General features: G+C 42.8%; 1 protein-coding gene across 1 annotated transcript; it reads left to right on the top strand.

The window, feature by feature from the left end:
• The first annotated feature begins 215 nt into the window (after positions 1-215).
• Positions 216-15,138, top strand: Polg2 (DNA polymerase gamma 2, accessory subunit). Its single transcript, XM_008841599.3, has 8 exons — positions 216-836; positions 6,071-6,197; positions 6,322-6,427; positions 9,080-9,253; positions 11,061-11,201; positions 11,309-11,389; positions 14,089-14,189; positions 14,924-15,138. Exons 1-8 carry the CDS (start codon positions 305-307, stop codon positions 15,087-15,089), a joined length of 1,428 nt encoding a protein of 475 aa, XP_008839821.1. The 5' UTR covers positions 216-304; the 3' UTR covers positions 15,090-15,138.
• The last annotated feature ends 3,921 nt before the right edge of the window (positions 15,139-19,059 follow it).

The raw sequence follows: 19,059 nt of genomic DNA, 5'->3' as shown, positions 1-19,059 counted from the left end.
GTTTTGGGCCACCCAGAAAGATGAAAGTTTACATAACGTGGCAGTGGCAGTCGGCGAGGGGAGTCGGGAAAAGGGGGCCAGGCGGAAAATCCAATTCACCAAGCCTGGCGTCAGCGCAGGGCGGGAGACGCCCGGGGAGACTGCGCCCGGAGGGCAGTGACGTGTTCCGGGGTGCGGCCTGGTGCACGCGAGTCACTTCCGTCGCGCCTGCGCCGTGGGCCGCTATGCTCCACTGCGCCCGTGGCGGTTTAGGGATCCGGGTTTACAGGGCGGTGCGGCTCTCAACTTCTGACAACTGAGGGAGATGCGCTGTGGCGCAGCCTCCGGTAGAACTTGCAGGCGCTTGCTGTCGGGGGTCACGGGTCGGGGAGATGGCGCGGCGGAGCTAGGGGCAGCGGGCCCCCCCGGAAGTCCCCCGCCGCCCCCTGCAGCCCGCCAGCCGCCGGAAGCTGCCGAGGGTGCGGAGGGTGGCGTGGCGCTGCTGGAGATCTGCCAGCGGAGGCTCTTCTTCCGCGGGGCTCTGCAGCAGCTGAGCCCGGAATCTCTCTTTCGCGGGTGCCACCCGGGCTTTGGGCCTTTGGGCGTAGAGCTGCGGAAGAACCTAGCCGCAGAATGGTGGGCCTCGATGGTGGCCTTGAAGGAGCAGGTCTTCGCGGTGGACGCCCGCCACCACGAGCCAGGCCCTTTGCAGCCCGGGGACGGTGCCTTCAGGTTAGTTTCTGCAGAATGTATACGTGAAATCTTGCAAGACAAAGATCTGAGTAAGGAACAGCTAGTGGCAGTTCTTGAGAACTTATTAAAAACTTCTGGGAAACTACGGGAGAATCTTCTTCACGGTATGGCTCTTCACGATTTCCTCCTTCTAAACAGGTTTGGGGTGGAAAGGCCATCTCGCATGAGTTGGGGGATTGCAACTGTCCCTAGAGTTCCACGCAAAGAAAGTTACCTGCACCATTGAAAAAGGGCGCGCGGGCGGGGGCGGGGGGGACCGAACCCAACATACTAAGAGTGCCTTAATCAATCTGCCCAGAGGAAACTCATAAAACATTCAGCTTCACTGAGCAACTTTAGAGTTCAGTTAATGAGCCTTAGAATCAAGACCGTAATCCAGCCACGTGTTTGAATGCTCATTGACGCCAAACACTTTCAAATACTCCCGTTTATTCTTCGATTTGACAGTCTACTTGAGAAGTCATTTTCCTAGGTAAAAACCACATTCCCCTTACTGAAAACTGCTCTACAACTTACTGGTTTTTACTCATGAGATAATTTTTTAGTTTGCCAGTTAATAAGATTAACCAAGTCTTAAAGGTGATTCTTGAGTGATGCACAGTAATTTGTAGGCATCATTTGTCTGTAAATAAAATACAACATAATGCAGAAAAGACACTTGCCATGAAGTTTCATCTTTGGGAAATGCTGCCTTTGCCATTTGGTACTATAGAGTAGCATACAATATCCAACGTGTCCAAAATTATTAAAATTAATGTTTACAGGCTGAGCTTGGTGGCACAGGCCTGTAATTCCAGAATCAAGAGGATGGAGGCAGAGGCAGGTGGATCTTTGTGAGATCAAAGCCAGCCTGGTCTACATAGAATGCCAGACCAGCTGGGGCTAACGAGAAGACCCTGTTGCAAAAAAAAAGAAGAAGAAGAAGGGAAAAAAAGAACAAACTGGTGATGTGGTTAGTTTGTAGTATGTTATTCCATATAGCTTTGTTTTGCTTTGGGGGCATTAAATGACTGCTCATTTACCATGTCCCCCAAACAGCTACCTTTTTTCCCCTATCTCTGTTAAAACGAAGTAAGCATCCTCACAGTTGCACAGATCTAAGAAATGAGACTGGCCTCTCTTAGATGCCTATTCATTCAAGGGTCTGTTTATATGCCAGACATTTTCTTTTAGAAAACATACATCCATTGGGGAGTGGTGGTGCACACCTTTAATTCACATACTCAGGAGGCAGAGGCAGGCAGAGCTCTGAGATCGAGGCCAGCCTGGTCTACATAGCAGGTTCCAGGCCAGCTAGGGCTAAAGGGGAGCCCTGTCTCAAAAAAAAAAAAAACAACAAAAAAAGAAAATGTATGTCCTACTGTGTGTGGTGGTGCACACCTCTAACCCCAGAAGGAGAGATAGAGGCAGGAAGATCTCTGTCAAGGCCAGTCCAGTTTACATAGTGAGTTTCAGGCCAGCCAAGGATACATAGTGAGACCCTGTCTCAAAAAAAAAAGAGAGAGAAAACTTAAAATCCTATTTTCTCTCCCTCGCATCTCTGAAAAAGAAAAAAGAACTTAAATCCATCTAGTTACCAAATGTTTTGGTTTTTTCAGTGCTTTTAGCTTAGAATTACCAAGTGTGGCCTTTTTTCTAAGTTCCCAGTGTTCCAGTATCTTTGCTCACTTCTGCTAATGTCTAAACTGTAGTGACATCATTTTTTAAGATGCTCTCACGTAATTCAGACTGGCCTGGAACTCAATACGTAGCTGAAGGTGGCATCTCAAATTGATGATTCTGCTTCCACCTCCCAAGTGCTAGGATTACAGGCCTATGCCTCCATACAGCTGTTTATGTTTGTTTTTTTTTCATTCTTAGCCAACCTTTCTTCTAATATAATTGCTGTCTCATACTCCTGTCTGTGACTAGTTGTATAAGTTTGTCATCAACTTTCTTAAGTGTATCATTGATCATACTGTAAACTCCATGTCTGCTAACGTAAATATCTGTCTCTCTCTGGAGTTTTGGGTTATTTGAATTTTTTTTCAAATATTTTAAAGTATTTGTACAAAAAGTCATAGAGATTGGGCTAGAGAGATGGATCAGCAGTTAAGAGCGCATTCTGGAGTTTACTTCCCAAGTATCCACGTCTGGCAGCCCACAGCCACCTTTGACTCCAACACTGCACTGACATGTACAAACCCACACATACACACATGCACATAATTTTTTTAAAAAGTCATAGAACCTGGGTGTGGTGGCTTGCCTTTAGTTCCAGCACTAGGGAGGCAGAAGCTGGTGAATCTGTGAGATCAAGGCCAGCCTGATCTACATAGTGAGTTCTAGGCCAGCTAGGGCTACAGGAAAACCCTGTCTCAAAAAAAAAAAAAAAAAAAACTCAAAAAAGTCATAGAGATCAATTAAAGCTTTACATACTGACTTTCTTTCCCAAGAGCACTTTTGCTTCTGAAGACAGCTAGAGTGGACTAAGCTAATTTGAGGCTGGCTTCAGTCTTTCAAACTTTGCCTCTTTTCCAATAGAGTGTAAGAGTCCCAGATGAAATCCCAAGTTATTTTCCAGGACTGTTCCTCTTTGGTACACTGCAAACTACAGTTTGTGTACCTCCCAGTCCCCGAATTCAGCCAGGGGCTCTGCAGTTCAGCTTTACAGCTCTGCTGTTTGAGGATTTACAGAGTGGCACCAAAGGCCAAGTTCACTTTCATGTTCTGGATGTGTACTGCCTTGATAGCTCTTTTAAGTAGGTTTTAAAATATTTTAAAACTTTTCTCATTATAGATTAGTCTGCCCAAATTAAGTAATCCTCATTTAATACATAAATAACAACAAAGAGGTTTTTAAACTTTACCTTAGTATTTTCTAAGTAAAGATGTAGAATTCTGAAGTTGGTTCATATATGTTTTCCAGATAGTTAGGTTACTGCTATTAGAACCAGAATTTTCAGAGTGAGAGAAAAGACAAAAATACAAAGAAAGCAAGGATAAATTGTGATTTTGCAAGTCTTGATCTGATTAGTCAGTGTTAACCTTGAACTTTTTTTTTTTTTTTTTTTTTTTTTTGAGGGGAGTATTTGAGACAGTCTCACTATATAGCCTTGGCTGCCCTGGAAGTTGCTGTGAAGGCCAGGCTGACTTGAACTCAACAGAGATCTGCCTATCTCTGCCTCACAAGTGCTGGAATTAAAGGCATGGGCTACCTGCCCAGCCCTGATCTTGAACTCTTGATCCTCCTTCCTCCACCAAGTGCTAAGATTATAGGCATGCACCACCACACTCAGTTTTCATTCATGATTTTTCAAAATGCATATTTTCTGACTTGGTTTCATGGAAAGAGGATAAATGCAATGGCGCTTGGGCAGTGAGCAGACACAGTTCCTAGATCTTGGCCCCTAAAATGAAGTCTTGGAGGCATGGCTGGTTCCAGGTCTAGGATATGGAAAGTCCAGGATTAGTTTGAAGTAATTACTGGTACTGGAAAGCAAAGAATTGCTTGGACAACTCATGGGACACAAAGGAATGTGAAAGTTGGCTAGAAGAGTGGGCTGTCACTGGCTAAGTTTGGCCAAAGTGAGCATTAAAAGAAGCATTAGTCTAGGCAATGGATCTTAGCACACGGAGAGGAAAGGGAAGAGGAAGTTTAGGTTTTTTACAGCAGCTAGCAGTAAACACAGAAGGAAAAATGGTTAATGAAAAAGATTCTCCAGTTTTGCATACGCTTCCCTTAATAATTGATTTGAGCAAAGACCATCAGTGGTATCCACAATATTGAGTGAAATATTTGAGGTGAGCAAGGTATTTCTGGGGAGTAAATATTTACCACTTGAGCAAAGTAATCACATTTAATTTTTGTCCAGGGGATAACGTGATACCTGTTCCTCTGGTATAATGCAGTATATGCCAACAGTGTATTCCTGCTAAGAATAATTAGCTCAAGTTAAATCAACAAGAAACAACCAGACACATCCCAAGTGAGGTAATTTATGACTAGCCAGGATACATGTCAGGAATCATTGTCATTGAACTGAATGTCATAGAAGATGCCTGTAATTCTAGCACTCGGGAGTCTCCAGACTTTTAAGTCCAGCATGATCTACATAATAAGACCTTGTCTCAGGAACAGAACAAAAGCAAAATTGGTAGGGAAGGAGTCAGGGGAAGTTTTTAAAATTATTTCATTGTATTTTGTGTGTGTGTGAGTGTGCTACAGCAGACACGTTCAGGTCAGAGACCAACCTGTGGGAACCGGTTCTGCCACCATGTGGGGCTGAGGGGTCGAACTCGGGTTGTCAAGCTTGGCAGCAAGTGCCCTTACCCTCACCCTCCGAGCCATCTTGCTGGCCCAGTGGAAATGTTCTTAATTGGGGGATTGATAGTCCATGAACTTTAAAGAACAAAAGCTGGCATTTGGGAGTGAGAATTAGAACCAAAAAATCTACCAGCCATATGTTAGATGATATTTCATTTTAGTTAACTAATGGTTTAATAATGGTTATAGAGAATATTTTCAGGAGATGAATGTTACAATGTTAGGAGTAAATGAGAAAAAAATATGGCAAAGGGTCCAGATGAGGGGTATATAGGTGTTTATTATATACAGGTGCCCTTTGTTTTGGGGGTGAGTTTCTCTTGTTTGGCTTGTTTTTGTTGAGAGGATCTCAGGAAGCTGAAACAGGCCTCAAACTCATTATGTAGCTGAGGATGGCCTTGAACTCCTGATCCTCCTGTCTCTACCTCCGAGGTTCTAGGATTACAGGTATGTACCCACACCTGGCTGGTTGACTCAATTTCTTTTTTTTTTTTTTTTTCCTTTTCTTTGAGACAAGATCTCAGTAAGTAGCCCTGTCTGGAGCTTGTTGTGTAGACCACAGTGGCCCTGAACTTACTATGTAGACCTGCCTGCCTCTGCGTCCCAAGTGCTGTGATTAAAGGCATGTACCATCATGCCTGGCTCTGGTTCTAGTTCTTTTTCTTTAAAGATGATAGACTATATTTCATTCTTTTGTTTTTTTGAGACAGGGTTTCATCATGTATCTCAGGTTCACCTTGAACTCATAATGTAGACCAGGCTGGCCTCAAATGTCATCAATCCTGCCTCAGTCTCCTGAGTACTAGGATTAAAGGCCTACACCACCACACCTAGCATGTTATACTGTTCTTTCAATTTTTTTTGTAGATTTGAAAATCATGGGAGGGGAAGGGCCACTATCTAAAATTTAGTGTTAATTATGCTGCTTGTACTGCGAGGCTAATATTACTGGCATGGTTTGACAAAAACAGTTTGGGTGTCTGGAATAGATTTATACAATGATTGGGGTTTTTTTGTTTTTTTTTTTAATAGGTGCTTTGGAGCATTATGTTAATTGCCTGGATCTGGTAAACAGAAGGCTACCTTATGGCCTTGCTCAGATTGGAGTGTGTTTCCACCCTGTTTCGAACACTGAGCAGATACCTAATGGCGTTAAAAGGTACTAAGTGTGACAAATAATCTGGCCTGGTTCTTAAGTAATCAAGAACCAGTCATTCCCACTTTGGGATACATTGTGTAATTTCCAGAAAAGCTAACTTGCTGATTCCCTCCCCCCCCCAAAGAATTGCTGAGAAGACTGAAGCTTCCTTAGTCTGGTTTACTTCTGCAAGGACTTCAAGCCAATGGCTTGATTTCTGGTTGCGCCATCGGCTCCTGTGGTGGAGAAAGGTACTGTAATATTTAACTGCTAAATGAACTACATCTCCAGCCCCCTAGTAAATTGTCTTAATGTATTAGAGATAATGCTTTTGTGTCTTAAATGAAATTTGGGGGTTTGTGTTTTGGTGGTGGTGGTGGTGGTGTTTTGAGGCAGAGTCTAATGTTGCTCAGGCTGGCCTTGAACTTGCTATGTAGCTTGACTCATGATCCTCCTGCCTGTGCCCCTGGGTACTAGGATTACAGGGGTTTTTTTGGTTTTGTTTTGGTTTTTGGTCTTTTTTGAGATAGGGTCTCCCTGCAGCCCCAGCTGGCCTGGAACTCAGAGATCTGCCTGCCTCTGCCTCCCGAGTGCTGGGACTAAAGGTGTGTGCCACCGTGCCCAGTTATAAATGAAATTTGTTAATCGCTGTAATTTTTTTTCTATATGTTGGGTTTCTTTTATAATTTTTTTTTATTGTGGATGGACTGGAGAGATGGCTCAGCTGTTAAGAGCACTCGTTCTTGCAGAAGACCCCTGTTCATATCCCAGTACCCGCATGGCAGCTAACAACTCTCCAACTCCAGTTCCAGGGCATCTGACACCCTCTTCTGTCCTCCCTCAAGCACTGCATGACATGGGTGCACTTACACATATGCAGTATAATATTCATACACATAAATAATAATTTTTTAAAATTTTATTGTTGGCCCGGTGTGGTGGCGCACGCCTTTAATCCCAGCACTCAGGAGGCAGAGGCAGGAGGATCTCTGAGTTCCAGGCCAGCTGGGGCTACAGGGAGACCCTGTCTCAAAAAGACCAAAACAAAACAAAAAAATTTTATTGTGGGTCTAGAGAGGTGACTTAGCAGGTAAGAGTTCTTGCTGTTCTTACCAGAAATCAGTTCCTAGCACCCACATCAAGCTTCATGGGATCCAACTTCTTTTTGTTCTCCAAAGCCACCTGTACACACATGGCAGGTAGGTGCTCTTGTGAACACATGAGCACACACAAACTCATAAATAAAAAATGTTTTTAAAAAATTGTTACATTTTTATGGGGCTGGAGAGATAGCACAACAATTAAGAACACTGGTTGTTCTTGCAGAAGACCTGGGTTCGAATCCCAGCACCTACATGGCAGCTAACAGCTGTCTATAACTCCAGTTCCAGGGTATCTTGACAATCTCTTCTGTCCTCCCTGGGCATTGCACAACATGGAGGCACTTACCTACATGCAGGCAATACACGTATACACTTAAAATAAAATTAAAAAATTGTTGCATTTTTATTACTTATGGGAGCTTACATGTAGCGGTCAGAGGGCATCTTCTCTCTCTCTCTACCATGTGGGTTGTTGTTGTTGTTTTGTTTTGTTTTGTTTTTGAGACAGGATCTCACTCTAACCCAGGCTGGCCTGGAATTCACTTTGTAGCCGAGGCTAGCCTGTTACTCCTGACAGTCCTCTTAACCTCAACTGGGTTTGTAGGTGAGCCTCCAGCCCACCCATTTGGTTATGTTTTTTGTTTGTTGCAGTCCTGAAGATTGAATCATGTTAGGGTTAGGCAGGGACTCTACTACTGAGGTATACTCTTACCCTGCCAGACTGTATCTGTAAGAGGAAGCTATAATCAAATACAACAAAGGGGCTGGAGAGATAGCTCAGTGGTTAAGAGCACTTGCTGCTAACAACCATCCATAACTCCATTTCCAGGGGATTTGACGCCCTCTTTTCTCCACAGGCTTTGCATAGTGTAGGTGCATTTACATATATGCAAACAAAACACTCGTACACATAAAATAAAAAAATTTTTTTTAAAGAAACCAAAAGGCTTTTTGTAGTGATTTTCATTGATCCAGTGAGTATTAGTGGGTATCGGGCTCACTCTGGTGAAGACTTGTTGAGCTCAGATGCTTTTGCTAACCCTTTATGTTAGAGGTAGAGCACCAGCCTCTCACCTAGGATTCCTGCTGGTGTAGAGTTTGACCCTTGTATACTTGGATGCTTTCAGCTTTGTTACCTACTTCATGAACCTCCATACTAGTCAAAATGGTTCTATAGTTTGTAGCTGTCAATGTATGCAGAAGACTTGATGTTGTCTTACTGTTGTACTGTTTTTCCAACTTCTGAAAACCCCCAAATTATCAGTCTAAACTAAATGGGGGGAAAAAACCCACAAATAACCAAACACTTCAGATAAAGTTGAGAATGCTGTCTTTGGGATACTTTCTTTATCATAGGTAGCATCGATAGTTTTCTCAGACCCAAACCCCAGTATGTTTAGTGGTTTACTCACCTGTACTTAAACATAACAATTTCTATTTGGGACTTGACTGTTTTCAGTCTGTTGCTGAATAAAAGTCTCAGGAAACCTTAATTCTTAGAGATAATTATGGGATTAAAAGTAATTTAACATTCATTTGAATTGTTTTTTGATTTTATATGTATAAGTGTTTTTCCTGCATGTATATAACTGTACCAGGTGCATGCAATGCTTACGGAGGCTAGAGGAAGGCGTTAGATCCCCTGGAACTGGAATTGGGGATGGTTGTTAGCCACCATGTGGGTATTGAGAACCAAACCCACAAACTCTGCAAGAACAGCCAGTGCTCTCAACTGCTGAGCCATTGCTCCAGCCTCAGCATTCATTTTAACATATTGACAAGACAAACTTTCTTTTCCAGTTTGCTATGAGTCCATCTAACTTCAGCAGCAATGATTGTCAGGATGAAGCTGGACGAAAAGGAAGCCAACTTTACTATAATTTTCCCTGGGGGAAGGAGCCAATAGAAACCCTGTGGAATCTAGGAGATCAAGAACTCTTACACATGTATCCTGGAAATATGTCCAGTTTACACGTATGTTTCACCTTGAACTCCCATGTGTTCTTTAAGATTTATGTGTATGAGGGGCTGGAGAGATGGCTCAGCGGTTAAGAGCACTGACTGCTCTTGCAGAGGACCCAGGTTCGATTCCCAGCACCCACATGGCCGCTATGAACCGTCCTTAACTCCAGTTCCAGGGGAATCCGAAGCTCCCTTCTAACCTCTGTGGCATTGTACGGCACAGGTACACTGCCATACATGTAGGCAATACACTCACACACATAAAAGATAAAAATAATAAAATACTTTTTTAAAAAATATTTATGTGTATGAGTGTGTGCATGTATGTATGTGTACAACATGTGTACCCATGTGTTCTTTACCCAGATTCTCTGTAGCCATCTCTTAACCATTGAATAATTGCAGACATGGTGTCCCATGACTCCTTAATAATAACTTTATGTGCATTTTTTAGACAGTACCCAACTACAACCATACTACAGCCATTAAAGTCAGGAAATGAATAGTAACCCACTATTATTCATTCCTGTTAAGACTGTACTGACTATCCCAGTAATGTGGATTTTTGGGCCCAGGATTCAATCCAGGAAGCCACATTCCATGGAGTTGTCATGTCTCTAACCTCTTTCAAATGAATAATTTCTTTTATCTTTCTTACCTCTTGTGATTTTGACACTTTTTTTTTTTAAGGCAGGCTCTCCATGTAGCCCCAGCAGGCCTAGTACTCACTTTGTAGACCAGGTTGGCCTTGATCTCAGAGATCTGCCTGCCTCTGCCTCCTGAATGCTGGGATTAAATGTGTGCACCACTATGTCCAGCCCTCTTTTTTTGTTTGTTTGTTTTTTTTTGAGGTAGGATCTCTGTGTAGCCCCAGCTGGCCTGGAACTCATTATGTAGACCAGGCTGGCCTCCAACTCACAGAGATCCACCTGCCTCTGCCTCCCAAGTGCCAGGATTAAAGGCATGTGCCACCATGCCTGGCCTCATGACACTTTTGAAGAGAACCAACTAATTACTTTGTAGAATGGCACGTCGTGTAGCTCTGCCTGAACTTTCGTGGTTCCTGTATTTGTGCCAGGAATACCACAGAAGCTGTGCCTTTCTCCTTAGGGCTGTTAGAAGGCACCAGTGTGTACCAGCATATGTTGTTTTCTGTCATTTATATCTGTATTTTAGGATGAAACCCAAATCCAAGTGAATATAGATCCACCCTATAATCCCATTGAGATTATAAGGAAATCTCCCATTGAGATTTCAAGGTCAGCCTTTGAGCCTCCCTCAAAAAAAACAAAGCAGGGCCTTTGAGATGGTTCTGCTGGTAAAGGCACTTGCTGCCAATCCTGACGACCAGAGTTCTATCCACAGAACCCACATGGTAAAGGAAAGAACCAACTCCCAGAAGTTGGCCTCTAACCTCCATGTGCCTCCCTCTCCCCCCACCCACATCATCACTAACAAAAAGTAATAGTAAATGGAATATTAAGAGTGTTCCCTTTCCATGTAGCAGATCCCTCCCTGAAAGCACTAAAGTACTAAAGTGTAGATCCCACTGGGGGTGAGTTGGTTCATCTCTAGGAGTGGAGCTCAAGCACTGCTGCTATACTAGGTTTTACATTTACACATGATTGTAATGTGGCCAGCTGGCAGCCACTGAATCAAATCCTCAACTCCTGGAGAAGAGAGACAGTGTCATCATCTTTGGGCCATGTGGTATGGAGTAGGTACTTTAGAAATTAATGTGTAGTTCTGTATTCTGATTATGTAAACTACATGATTTTAGAAGTTCTACCAAATGATACGTTTGTTCTGTTCTGTGAAGGGCCGAGATGGACGGAAACATGTGGTTCCTTGTGTTCTGTCTATAAATGGTGATCTAGACCGAGGTCTGGTGGCTTACCTCTACGATTCTTTCCAGCTCACAGAGAACTCCTTTTCAAGGAAGAAAAGCCTTCATAGAAAGGTGCTTTTGATATTTGAGATGATTTGGAAAACTAAAGTTATGTTTTGTTTCTTTTTTATGTTAACTGTTCTTCCCCTTCCTCCCCTTCCCTTCCTTAATTGCCTTAGGTACTGAAACTTCACCCTTGTTTAGCCCCTATTAAGGTGGCTTTGGATGTGGGAAAAGGCCCAACGGTGGAACTCAGACAGGTGGGTTGTTAACTGAATTTAATTGCCATGACTTTTCTTACATTACATTTTATGGTGCCAAGGGTATGGAAGTCAGAGTACAATTTTCAGGACCACCTCCTATGCAGGTCCTAGGGATGGAACTCAAGTGGTCAGACTTGGTAGTAAGCAACTTTATCCACTAGCCATCTCTTAGCAAGTTGCCATGGTTAGTCTATGTAAGTGTGGTAGAGTACCATTTTATTTATTTATTTATTTATTATTATTATTTATTTAATTTTTTTTTTGTCTTTTTTGAGACAGGGTCTCTCTGTAGCCCCAGCTGGCCTGGAACTCACTAAAGACCAGGCTGGCCTTGGACTCCCAGAGATCTACCTGCCTCTGCCTCCAAGTGCTAGGATTAAAGGCATGCGCCACCACACCCAGCGAGTACCATTTAATTTTTATTTTGCTTTTTTAAGTATTTTAAATAAAAAACTATGAATAATTACTGTGATTAATTAGATAAATTGAGGGTATGTTAAAGATTTTGAACATGCCGGGTGTGGTGGCGCATGCCTTTAATCCCAGCACTCGGGAGGCAGAGGCAGGTGGATCTCTGTGAGTTCAAGGCCAGCCTGGTCTACAGAGTGAGTTCCAGGACAGCTGGGGCTACAGGGAGACCCTGTCTCAAAAAGACCAAAAAAAAAAAAAGATTTTGAACATAATTTGGTGGATTTCGATGTTAGTTACACCCTCTCAGTTTCACTTTTTTTTTGTCTTTTTGAGACAGATTCTCCTGATAGCCCCAGCTGGCCTGGAACTCACTCTGTAGACCAGGCTGGCCTTGAACACACAGAGATCCATCCGCCTGCCTCTGCCTCCCAAGTGCTGGGATTGAAGGCGTGCACCACCATGACTGGCCATCAGTTTCGCTTTTTTAAAAAATTTATATGTGTGTATCTGTGAATATAGGCTGAGTGTGTGGGTGACCAAGAAGGTCAGAAGACAGCCATGGGTCCTCTACAAGCAAGTGTTCTTAGCCACTGAGCCATCTCCAGCCTTGACTCTTGTCTGTTTCAATTACTAATACGCCTGAGGAAAGCCAGGGGGGCTTTTTTTCTTCCTTTCCTAAGACTCTTGAGCAGTCATCACTTCTGTTTTGGGGACTCAGACCCACCCAGGACCTAAGGACAAAAAAGGGATTCAAAGACTTGGGGTGTTTCCTATGTGGGGTGTTTCCACTTTAGAAAAGTAGACCCTAATGACTCCAGCAAAGAGAAGAAAAGGACTTAGTTCCTGTGTTCCTGACTCTCTTCCCCACCATGGGAAGGGGAAGAGTTTGGGGGAGGGGGTTGCTGCAGGCACCTAATGGCCAGGGATGCAGCTAAGCTTGCTGTGTCCACAGGATCTGAGGGTGAGGCCTGCTCTAGTGTTTAGTTCCAGATGGTAAGGAGGTTTGAAATTATACTTTCTTTTGCTTTGCCATGGCTGATTCCATGTTACTATTTATTTATTGTTCTATTATTTTTTGGTCCTAAGAGTTGAACCCAGGACCTCAAACATGCTAGACAAGCACTCTGCCTCTAAGCTATGAATTCCCACCCTGTATTTACTACTTTTATATTCCAGTCAGGCTTTTGTGTCCAGTATTCCACTGAAACCAGTCATTCTCTTGAAGCATTTTCTTTTTTTAATGATTTTATTTATTATTTTTATTTTATGTGTACGAGTGTATTACCTGCATGTATGTAAGTGCACCTGTGTCATGCAGTGCCTGCGGAGGTCAGAAGAGAACATCAGATTCCCTGGAACTGGAGTTTTTGGACAGTTCTTAGCCATCATGTGGCTGCTGGGACCTGAACCTGGGTCCTCTGTAATAGCAGCCAGTGCTCTTAACCGCTGAGCCATCTCTCCAGCCCCTCTTAAAGCATTTTCTGCAATTGGCTTTGAGAATGCCATGCTGCTGGATTTTCTCATACTAATTCTTCTCTGGCCCTTCCTTCTTCTCCTGATGTGGGAGTAAAACTCTGGGATGCATTTCTCACCTGTCACATGACTCTAGAGCTCTAGCTATAGAGTCTTTGGACTCTCAGGGTTTCTGAAGATTTATTTTATGTGTTTGTGTATATATATGTACACATGCATGTGAGTGTCCAAGGAGGACAGAGGTATTGGGTAATCTGGAGCTAGCATTACAAGCAGTTGTGAATTACCTGACCTGGGTGCTGGGAACATAACTATGTTTGTGTTTTAAATGATAATGATGATATTCTTAGTTGGGGGCTGGAGAGATGACTCTGGTTAATATAGCCCTGGCTGCTCTTGCAGAGGACCAGGTTTAGTTCCCAACACCCACCCACAAGGCAGCTAACAGCTGTCTATAATTCCAGGGGATCTAATGCCCTCTTCTGGCCTCCATAAGTTTGCATGCGCATAGTACATTTACATATATACAGGTAAAACACTCATATGCGTATAATAAAACTAAATTTAAAAGAAAAGGTTTTGGGTTGGTATAAGAATATCTCTTGGAAGATTTGCATTCAGTCTTCAGTTGGCCTTGCTCAGTTCTTCATTTTCAGGGGGAAGTGTATAGTTTCTAAAGTATAAAATACATGAATTATAAACATTGGTATCACATGACATATGTATATGCATTTTAGAGATTGATTTATAGTTTTACAAAAGCAAGACACTAGCTACTTTTATTTATTTCATTTGGAGTCTTTTTCCTTCAGGTTTGTCAAGGGCTATTTAATGAATTACTAGAAAATGGGATTTCTGTGTGGCCTGGTTATCTGGAGACTGTGCATTCCTCATTGGAACAACTCTATTCAAAGTAAGAATTACTCCCCTTGTCATTAAAATAGCTATGCACCACCATGCCAAGTTTAAGAAAATAAACATTTAATGTGACTTGGAAAGGCCAGTGTGGATTTATTCAGTGATTGCTGAACTAGGAACTATAGCTTAGCTATAAATGAAGCATGAATTTGGCATAATTTATTGTATATCAAATCTTTGTTTTTTATTTTTATTTTATAGTATGAGTGTTTTGCCTGCATGTAAGTGCACTCGTGTGCAATGCCCATGGAGGCCAGAAGAGGGTATCAGATCTACCTGAACTTGAGTTAGAAATGGGTGTTAATTGCCATGTGAATGCTGGAAACTGAACCTGGGTCCTCTGCAAGAGCAGCCAGTGCTTTTAACCACTGAGTCATCTCTCAAGCCCCCCAAATCTTTATTTTAATGTGGTTTATTGTAAGAGGATTTAGTCTACAAATATTGTTCTCTCATGGAAACCAAATTCAAAAGACTGAGGTCATTATAGAATTCATCCATAATGGTGTGTTCAGGTACCAGTGTTTATTTCTTACATTTTAGTTTGACTTTTCAGTCACTGCAGTAAGTTCAGAAGTTCACTTTGTATGTTTCAGAAACAAAATTGGGTTGGTGGTGGGGAGGATTGGTTCCACTCAGGCCTGGCTGTAGCTCAGAAGTGTCTCGGACTCCAAGGTAGGCAGAGCCACTGTTACAGTGGGCTCATGTACTGTTGAACTGCATTTTTCTTAGGTATGATGAGATGAGCATCCTCTTCACAGTCCTGATTACTGAAACTACTCTGGAGAATGGATTAATCCATCTGAGAAATAGAGATACCACAATGAAGGAAATGATGCACATATCGAAATTAAAAGACTTTCTAACCAAGTATATGGCTGCAGCTAAGAATGTATAGGTTTTCATATTTCTATAATAAAAATTCTTCATTGGTTGTCTTATGTTAATATTTTTGGTCCCTTTATATTTATAAAGTAGACATTTTTGGTGCTTTTAAAAATTACACTTTTGATATATTCTATTGTCTTAAGCAAGGCTGGTTTGGGCTGCATAGTGAGAACTTGTCTCAGAAAAGAAAAAAGAGAACTGGGTGTGGTGATGCACATCTTTCATCCCAGCACTCAGGAGGCAGAGGCAGGCAGATCTCTGTGAGATTGAGGCCAGCCTGGTCTACATAGCAAGTTCCAGCCAGGTGGGACTACAGAGAGACTCTCTAAAAAAAATAAAATAAATATATATCTCCAGGGACAGGACGTGGTACCTGTAATCTCAGCACTTGGGAGGCTGAGGCAGGAGGCTCGACAAGAATTCCCCAAAAAAGCAAACAAAAAGACTAGCAAGATGGCTCCACAGGTAAAGGCACTTGCCATCGAGCCTGTTGACCTAAATTTGATACCCAGAACTCAGTGATAGGAGACAACAAAATCTGCAGCTTGATCTCTGACCTCCAGGTTTACTGTGGCAAGTACCCTACACTCCCCAAAATACATTTTTTAAAAAATAAAAGGGACAGGGGCTGGAGAGATGGCTCAGTGGTTAAGAGCACTGACTGCTCTTGCAGAGGATCCAGATTTGATTCCCAGAATCCACATGGCAGCTACAAACTGTCCTTAACTTCAGTTCCAGGAGAATCTGAAGCCCTCTTCTTATCTCTGTGGCATTGCATGACATGGGTGCACTCACATATATGCAGGCAGTACACTCATACACATGGACTAAAAAATATTTTAAAAAATAAAAGGGACAACGGACATGGTGCACGCCTTTAATCCCAGCACTCAAGGAGGCAGAGGCAGGCAGATCTCTCTTGTGTTCAAGAACAGCTGAAGCTACAGGGGAGACCCTGTCTCAAAAAAGACCAAAAAGAAAAAAAAATGAATAAATGGGAATCCAGGGGATAGTGTAACTGTTTATAGTTAGTGACTTTGGTGCTTTTTGTCTTCCTTTTATTTGGTGGTTTGGTTTGGAATTTTTTATTTTATGTGTGTGGGTATTTTGCCTGAATGCACATAAGTGCACCTGTGTCATCACTTCAACAGAGGCTAGAAGAGGACACTGGTTCCCCTGGAACTGGAGTTACAGTTTTTCACCACCATGTGGGTGCTGGGAACTGAGCATGGGTCCTTAGCAAGAGCAGCTAGTGTTCTTAAACACAGCCATCTCACCAGCCCTTGGTTTGGATCTTTGAAACAGCTGCAGGTACAGCCCGAGATGGGTCAGTGGTTAAGAGCACTGGCTGCTCTTGTAGAGGACCTAGGTTCTGTTCCTAGCACTCACATGGTGGCTGACAACTGTTCATAACTCCAGTTCCAGGGGATCCAACAGCCTCTTCTGTCCTCCGCAAGCAATTGCACGACATGGGTACACTTACCTATATGCAGGCATAAACACATATAAAATATTTAAAAATATATGTATGCATAATACATAAATATTCTTGTTTGTTTGTTTGTTTTTGTTTTTTGAGACAGCACCTCCCTGTAGACCCAACTAGCCTGGAACTTGCTATGTAGACCAGGCTGGCCTTGGAACTCACAGCAATCCACCTGCTTCTGCCTCCTGAGTGCTGGGATTAAAGGCATGCATCACCACACCCAGCTTTTTTTGAGACACGGTTTCTCAGTATTTAATTTTAATGGCTGTAATTTCTCTACCAAAAAAATGCTTCGAAGTCATTTCTAACATAGAAGAATATGAAAGGTACATGTTTAAAAAGTTCAAACTAGAAAAATGGTAGGAGGTGTGATGATCTTTTTTTAAAAAAAATTATGTGTATGAGTGTATTGCCTGTATGTATGTAAGTAGTACACCTGTGTCATGCAATGCCCAGGAGGTCAGAAGGTACCAGATTCCCTGGAACTAGAATTACAGCCGTTTCTTAGCTGCCATGTGGATGCTGGGAACCGAACCCAGATCCTCTGCAGGAACAGCCAGTGCTCTTAACTGCCGAGCCATCTCTCCAGCCCCAGATGTGATGATCTTTTAAAAGTGGAAGTGAACCTGAAGCTCAGTGATTGGGCCAAGCTAGCTGTTCAGAGAGCCAAAGGGATCCACCTGTCTCCACCTCCCCAGTGTGGAATTAGGACACAAGCACAGGCAACTTTTTATATGGGGCCTGGAAATCCAAACCTAGGTCCTCATGTCGGTGCAGTGGTTGTGCAGCAGGCAGGTGGGCAGGCACTTTACCGACTGAGCCATCTCCCCAGCCCCTACCTCTATTTAAAAGCAGTTATTTTTTATTACAGTACAAGATGTACTCATTTTCAAATGCTCTTCTCACTTTCGGCCACTATTTTGCCCTCTACTTGGCACAAATTTCTAGCTTTTTTTTTTCTTTTTTTTCGTAGCCCTCAGCAGCCCCTTGTCTCAGCCTCCCAGGTTCTGGGATTATGGGCATGCACTACCATGCCCAGTTTAAATTTTTTTGTAACTGTAAATTAGTGTCAAACATTTAAGACAAAGTGTCTCCATTCTGGGAGTGTGCTTGCCTATCATGCACAAAGCCCTGGGTGGATCTGAGCACTGCATAAATCAGGCATGGTACCCACACCTATGATACCAGCACTCTGCGGGCAGAGTCCGGGGAAAGAGAAGTTAAAGTTCATTCTTGATTCCTTGGCTGTGTAGTGAGTTTAAGGCTAGCCTGGAATACATAATTGAGTATGTGGGAGTTGGGGGTGTTTTCTGCTTTGGAGCAGTGTTTCTGAGGGACCAATCATCTGTACAAAGGCCTCCATATATATATACATTCAGATATATATGTTACATACATGTATATAAATATATGTAGTCTGGTATGCTTTAATTTCTGTTTGTTGATATAGGATCTTGTTTTGCTTCCTTTTGAAACAGGATCTCACTTTGTTGCCCTGACTGGCCTGGAACTCTCTATATAGACAAGGCTGGCCTCACAGAGCCTACTTCTGCCTCCCTAGAGCTGGGATTAAAGGTGTGCACCACCATGCCTGGACTGAGGTATAGGGTCTTAATGTAGCTCTATAGCCAAGGATGACCTTGAACTCCAGATCCCCCTGCTTCTACCTCCCAGGTGCTGGGTTATAACTGTGGGCCACTACTCAGCTGTTACATTATTTCATATGAAAGATCATTTTGTTCCAAATATAACAGAAAGAATTAGTCCATAATGCAATTTTTTTTTTAATAAACCATACCTTACCTCTCCCTGTAGCCCCAGCTGGCCTAGAACTCACTATGTAGACAGAGATCTGCCCCTCTGCCTCCTGAGTGCTGGGATTAAAGGCGTGTGCCACCATGCCTGGCTCATAAAATAAAAACAATAAAATATTTTTTTAAAAAAGAAAAAGAGGGGCTGGAGAGATGGCTCAGTGGTTAAGAGCACTGGCTACTCTTGTAGATGACCTGGGTTCGATTCTCAGCAACCATGTGGCAGCTAACAACCATCCAAAACTCCAGTTCCAAGGCTCTGACACCCACTTCTGACCTCTTCAAGCATTGCATGACATGAATGCACTTACATACATGCAGACAATACCCTCATACATACAAAAATAATTTAAAGAAAAACTTGAGAAATAACAAAATTGTATCAAATGCACTATTTTTTTTTATTTTATCATATGAGTGTATTGCCTGAGTGTATATAAGTGCACCTGTGTCATGCAATGCCCGAGGTCAGAAGAGGGCATTGGATCCCCTGGAACTGGAGTTAGGGACGGTTGTTAGCCGCCATGTGTGTGCTGGGACTCGAACTTGGGTCCTCTGCAAGAGCAAACAATGCTCTTAACTGCTGAGCCATCTCTCCAGTCCTCCAAATACTTTCTTACCAAACCACTTAGTGAATTAAAAATCCGATAAAGTATGGACCTAAAGAAGGCACTGTCAGATCA

The sequence above is a fragment of the Nannospalax galili genome, unplaced genomic scaffold, assembly GCF_000622305.1.
Source record: "Nannospalax galili isolate Female #2095 unplaced genomic scaffold, S.galili_v1.0 scaffold661, whole genome shotgun sequence".
NCBI lineage: Eukaryota > Metazoa > Chordata > Mammalia > Rodentia > Spalacidae > Nannospalax > Nannospalax galili.
Note: the sequence above shows the minus strand (reverse complement) of the source record. Positions and strands in the feature narration are given on the sequence as shown.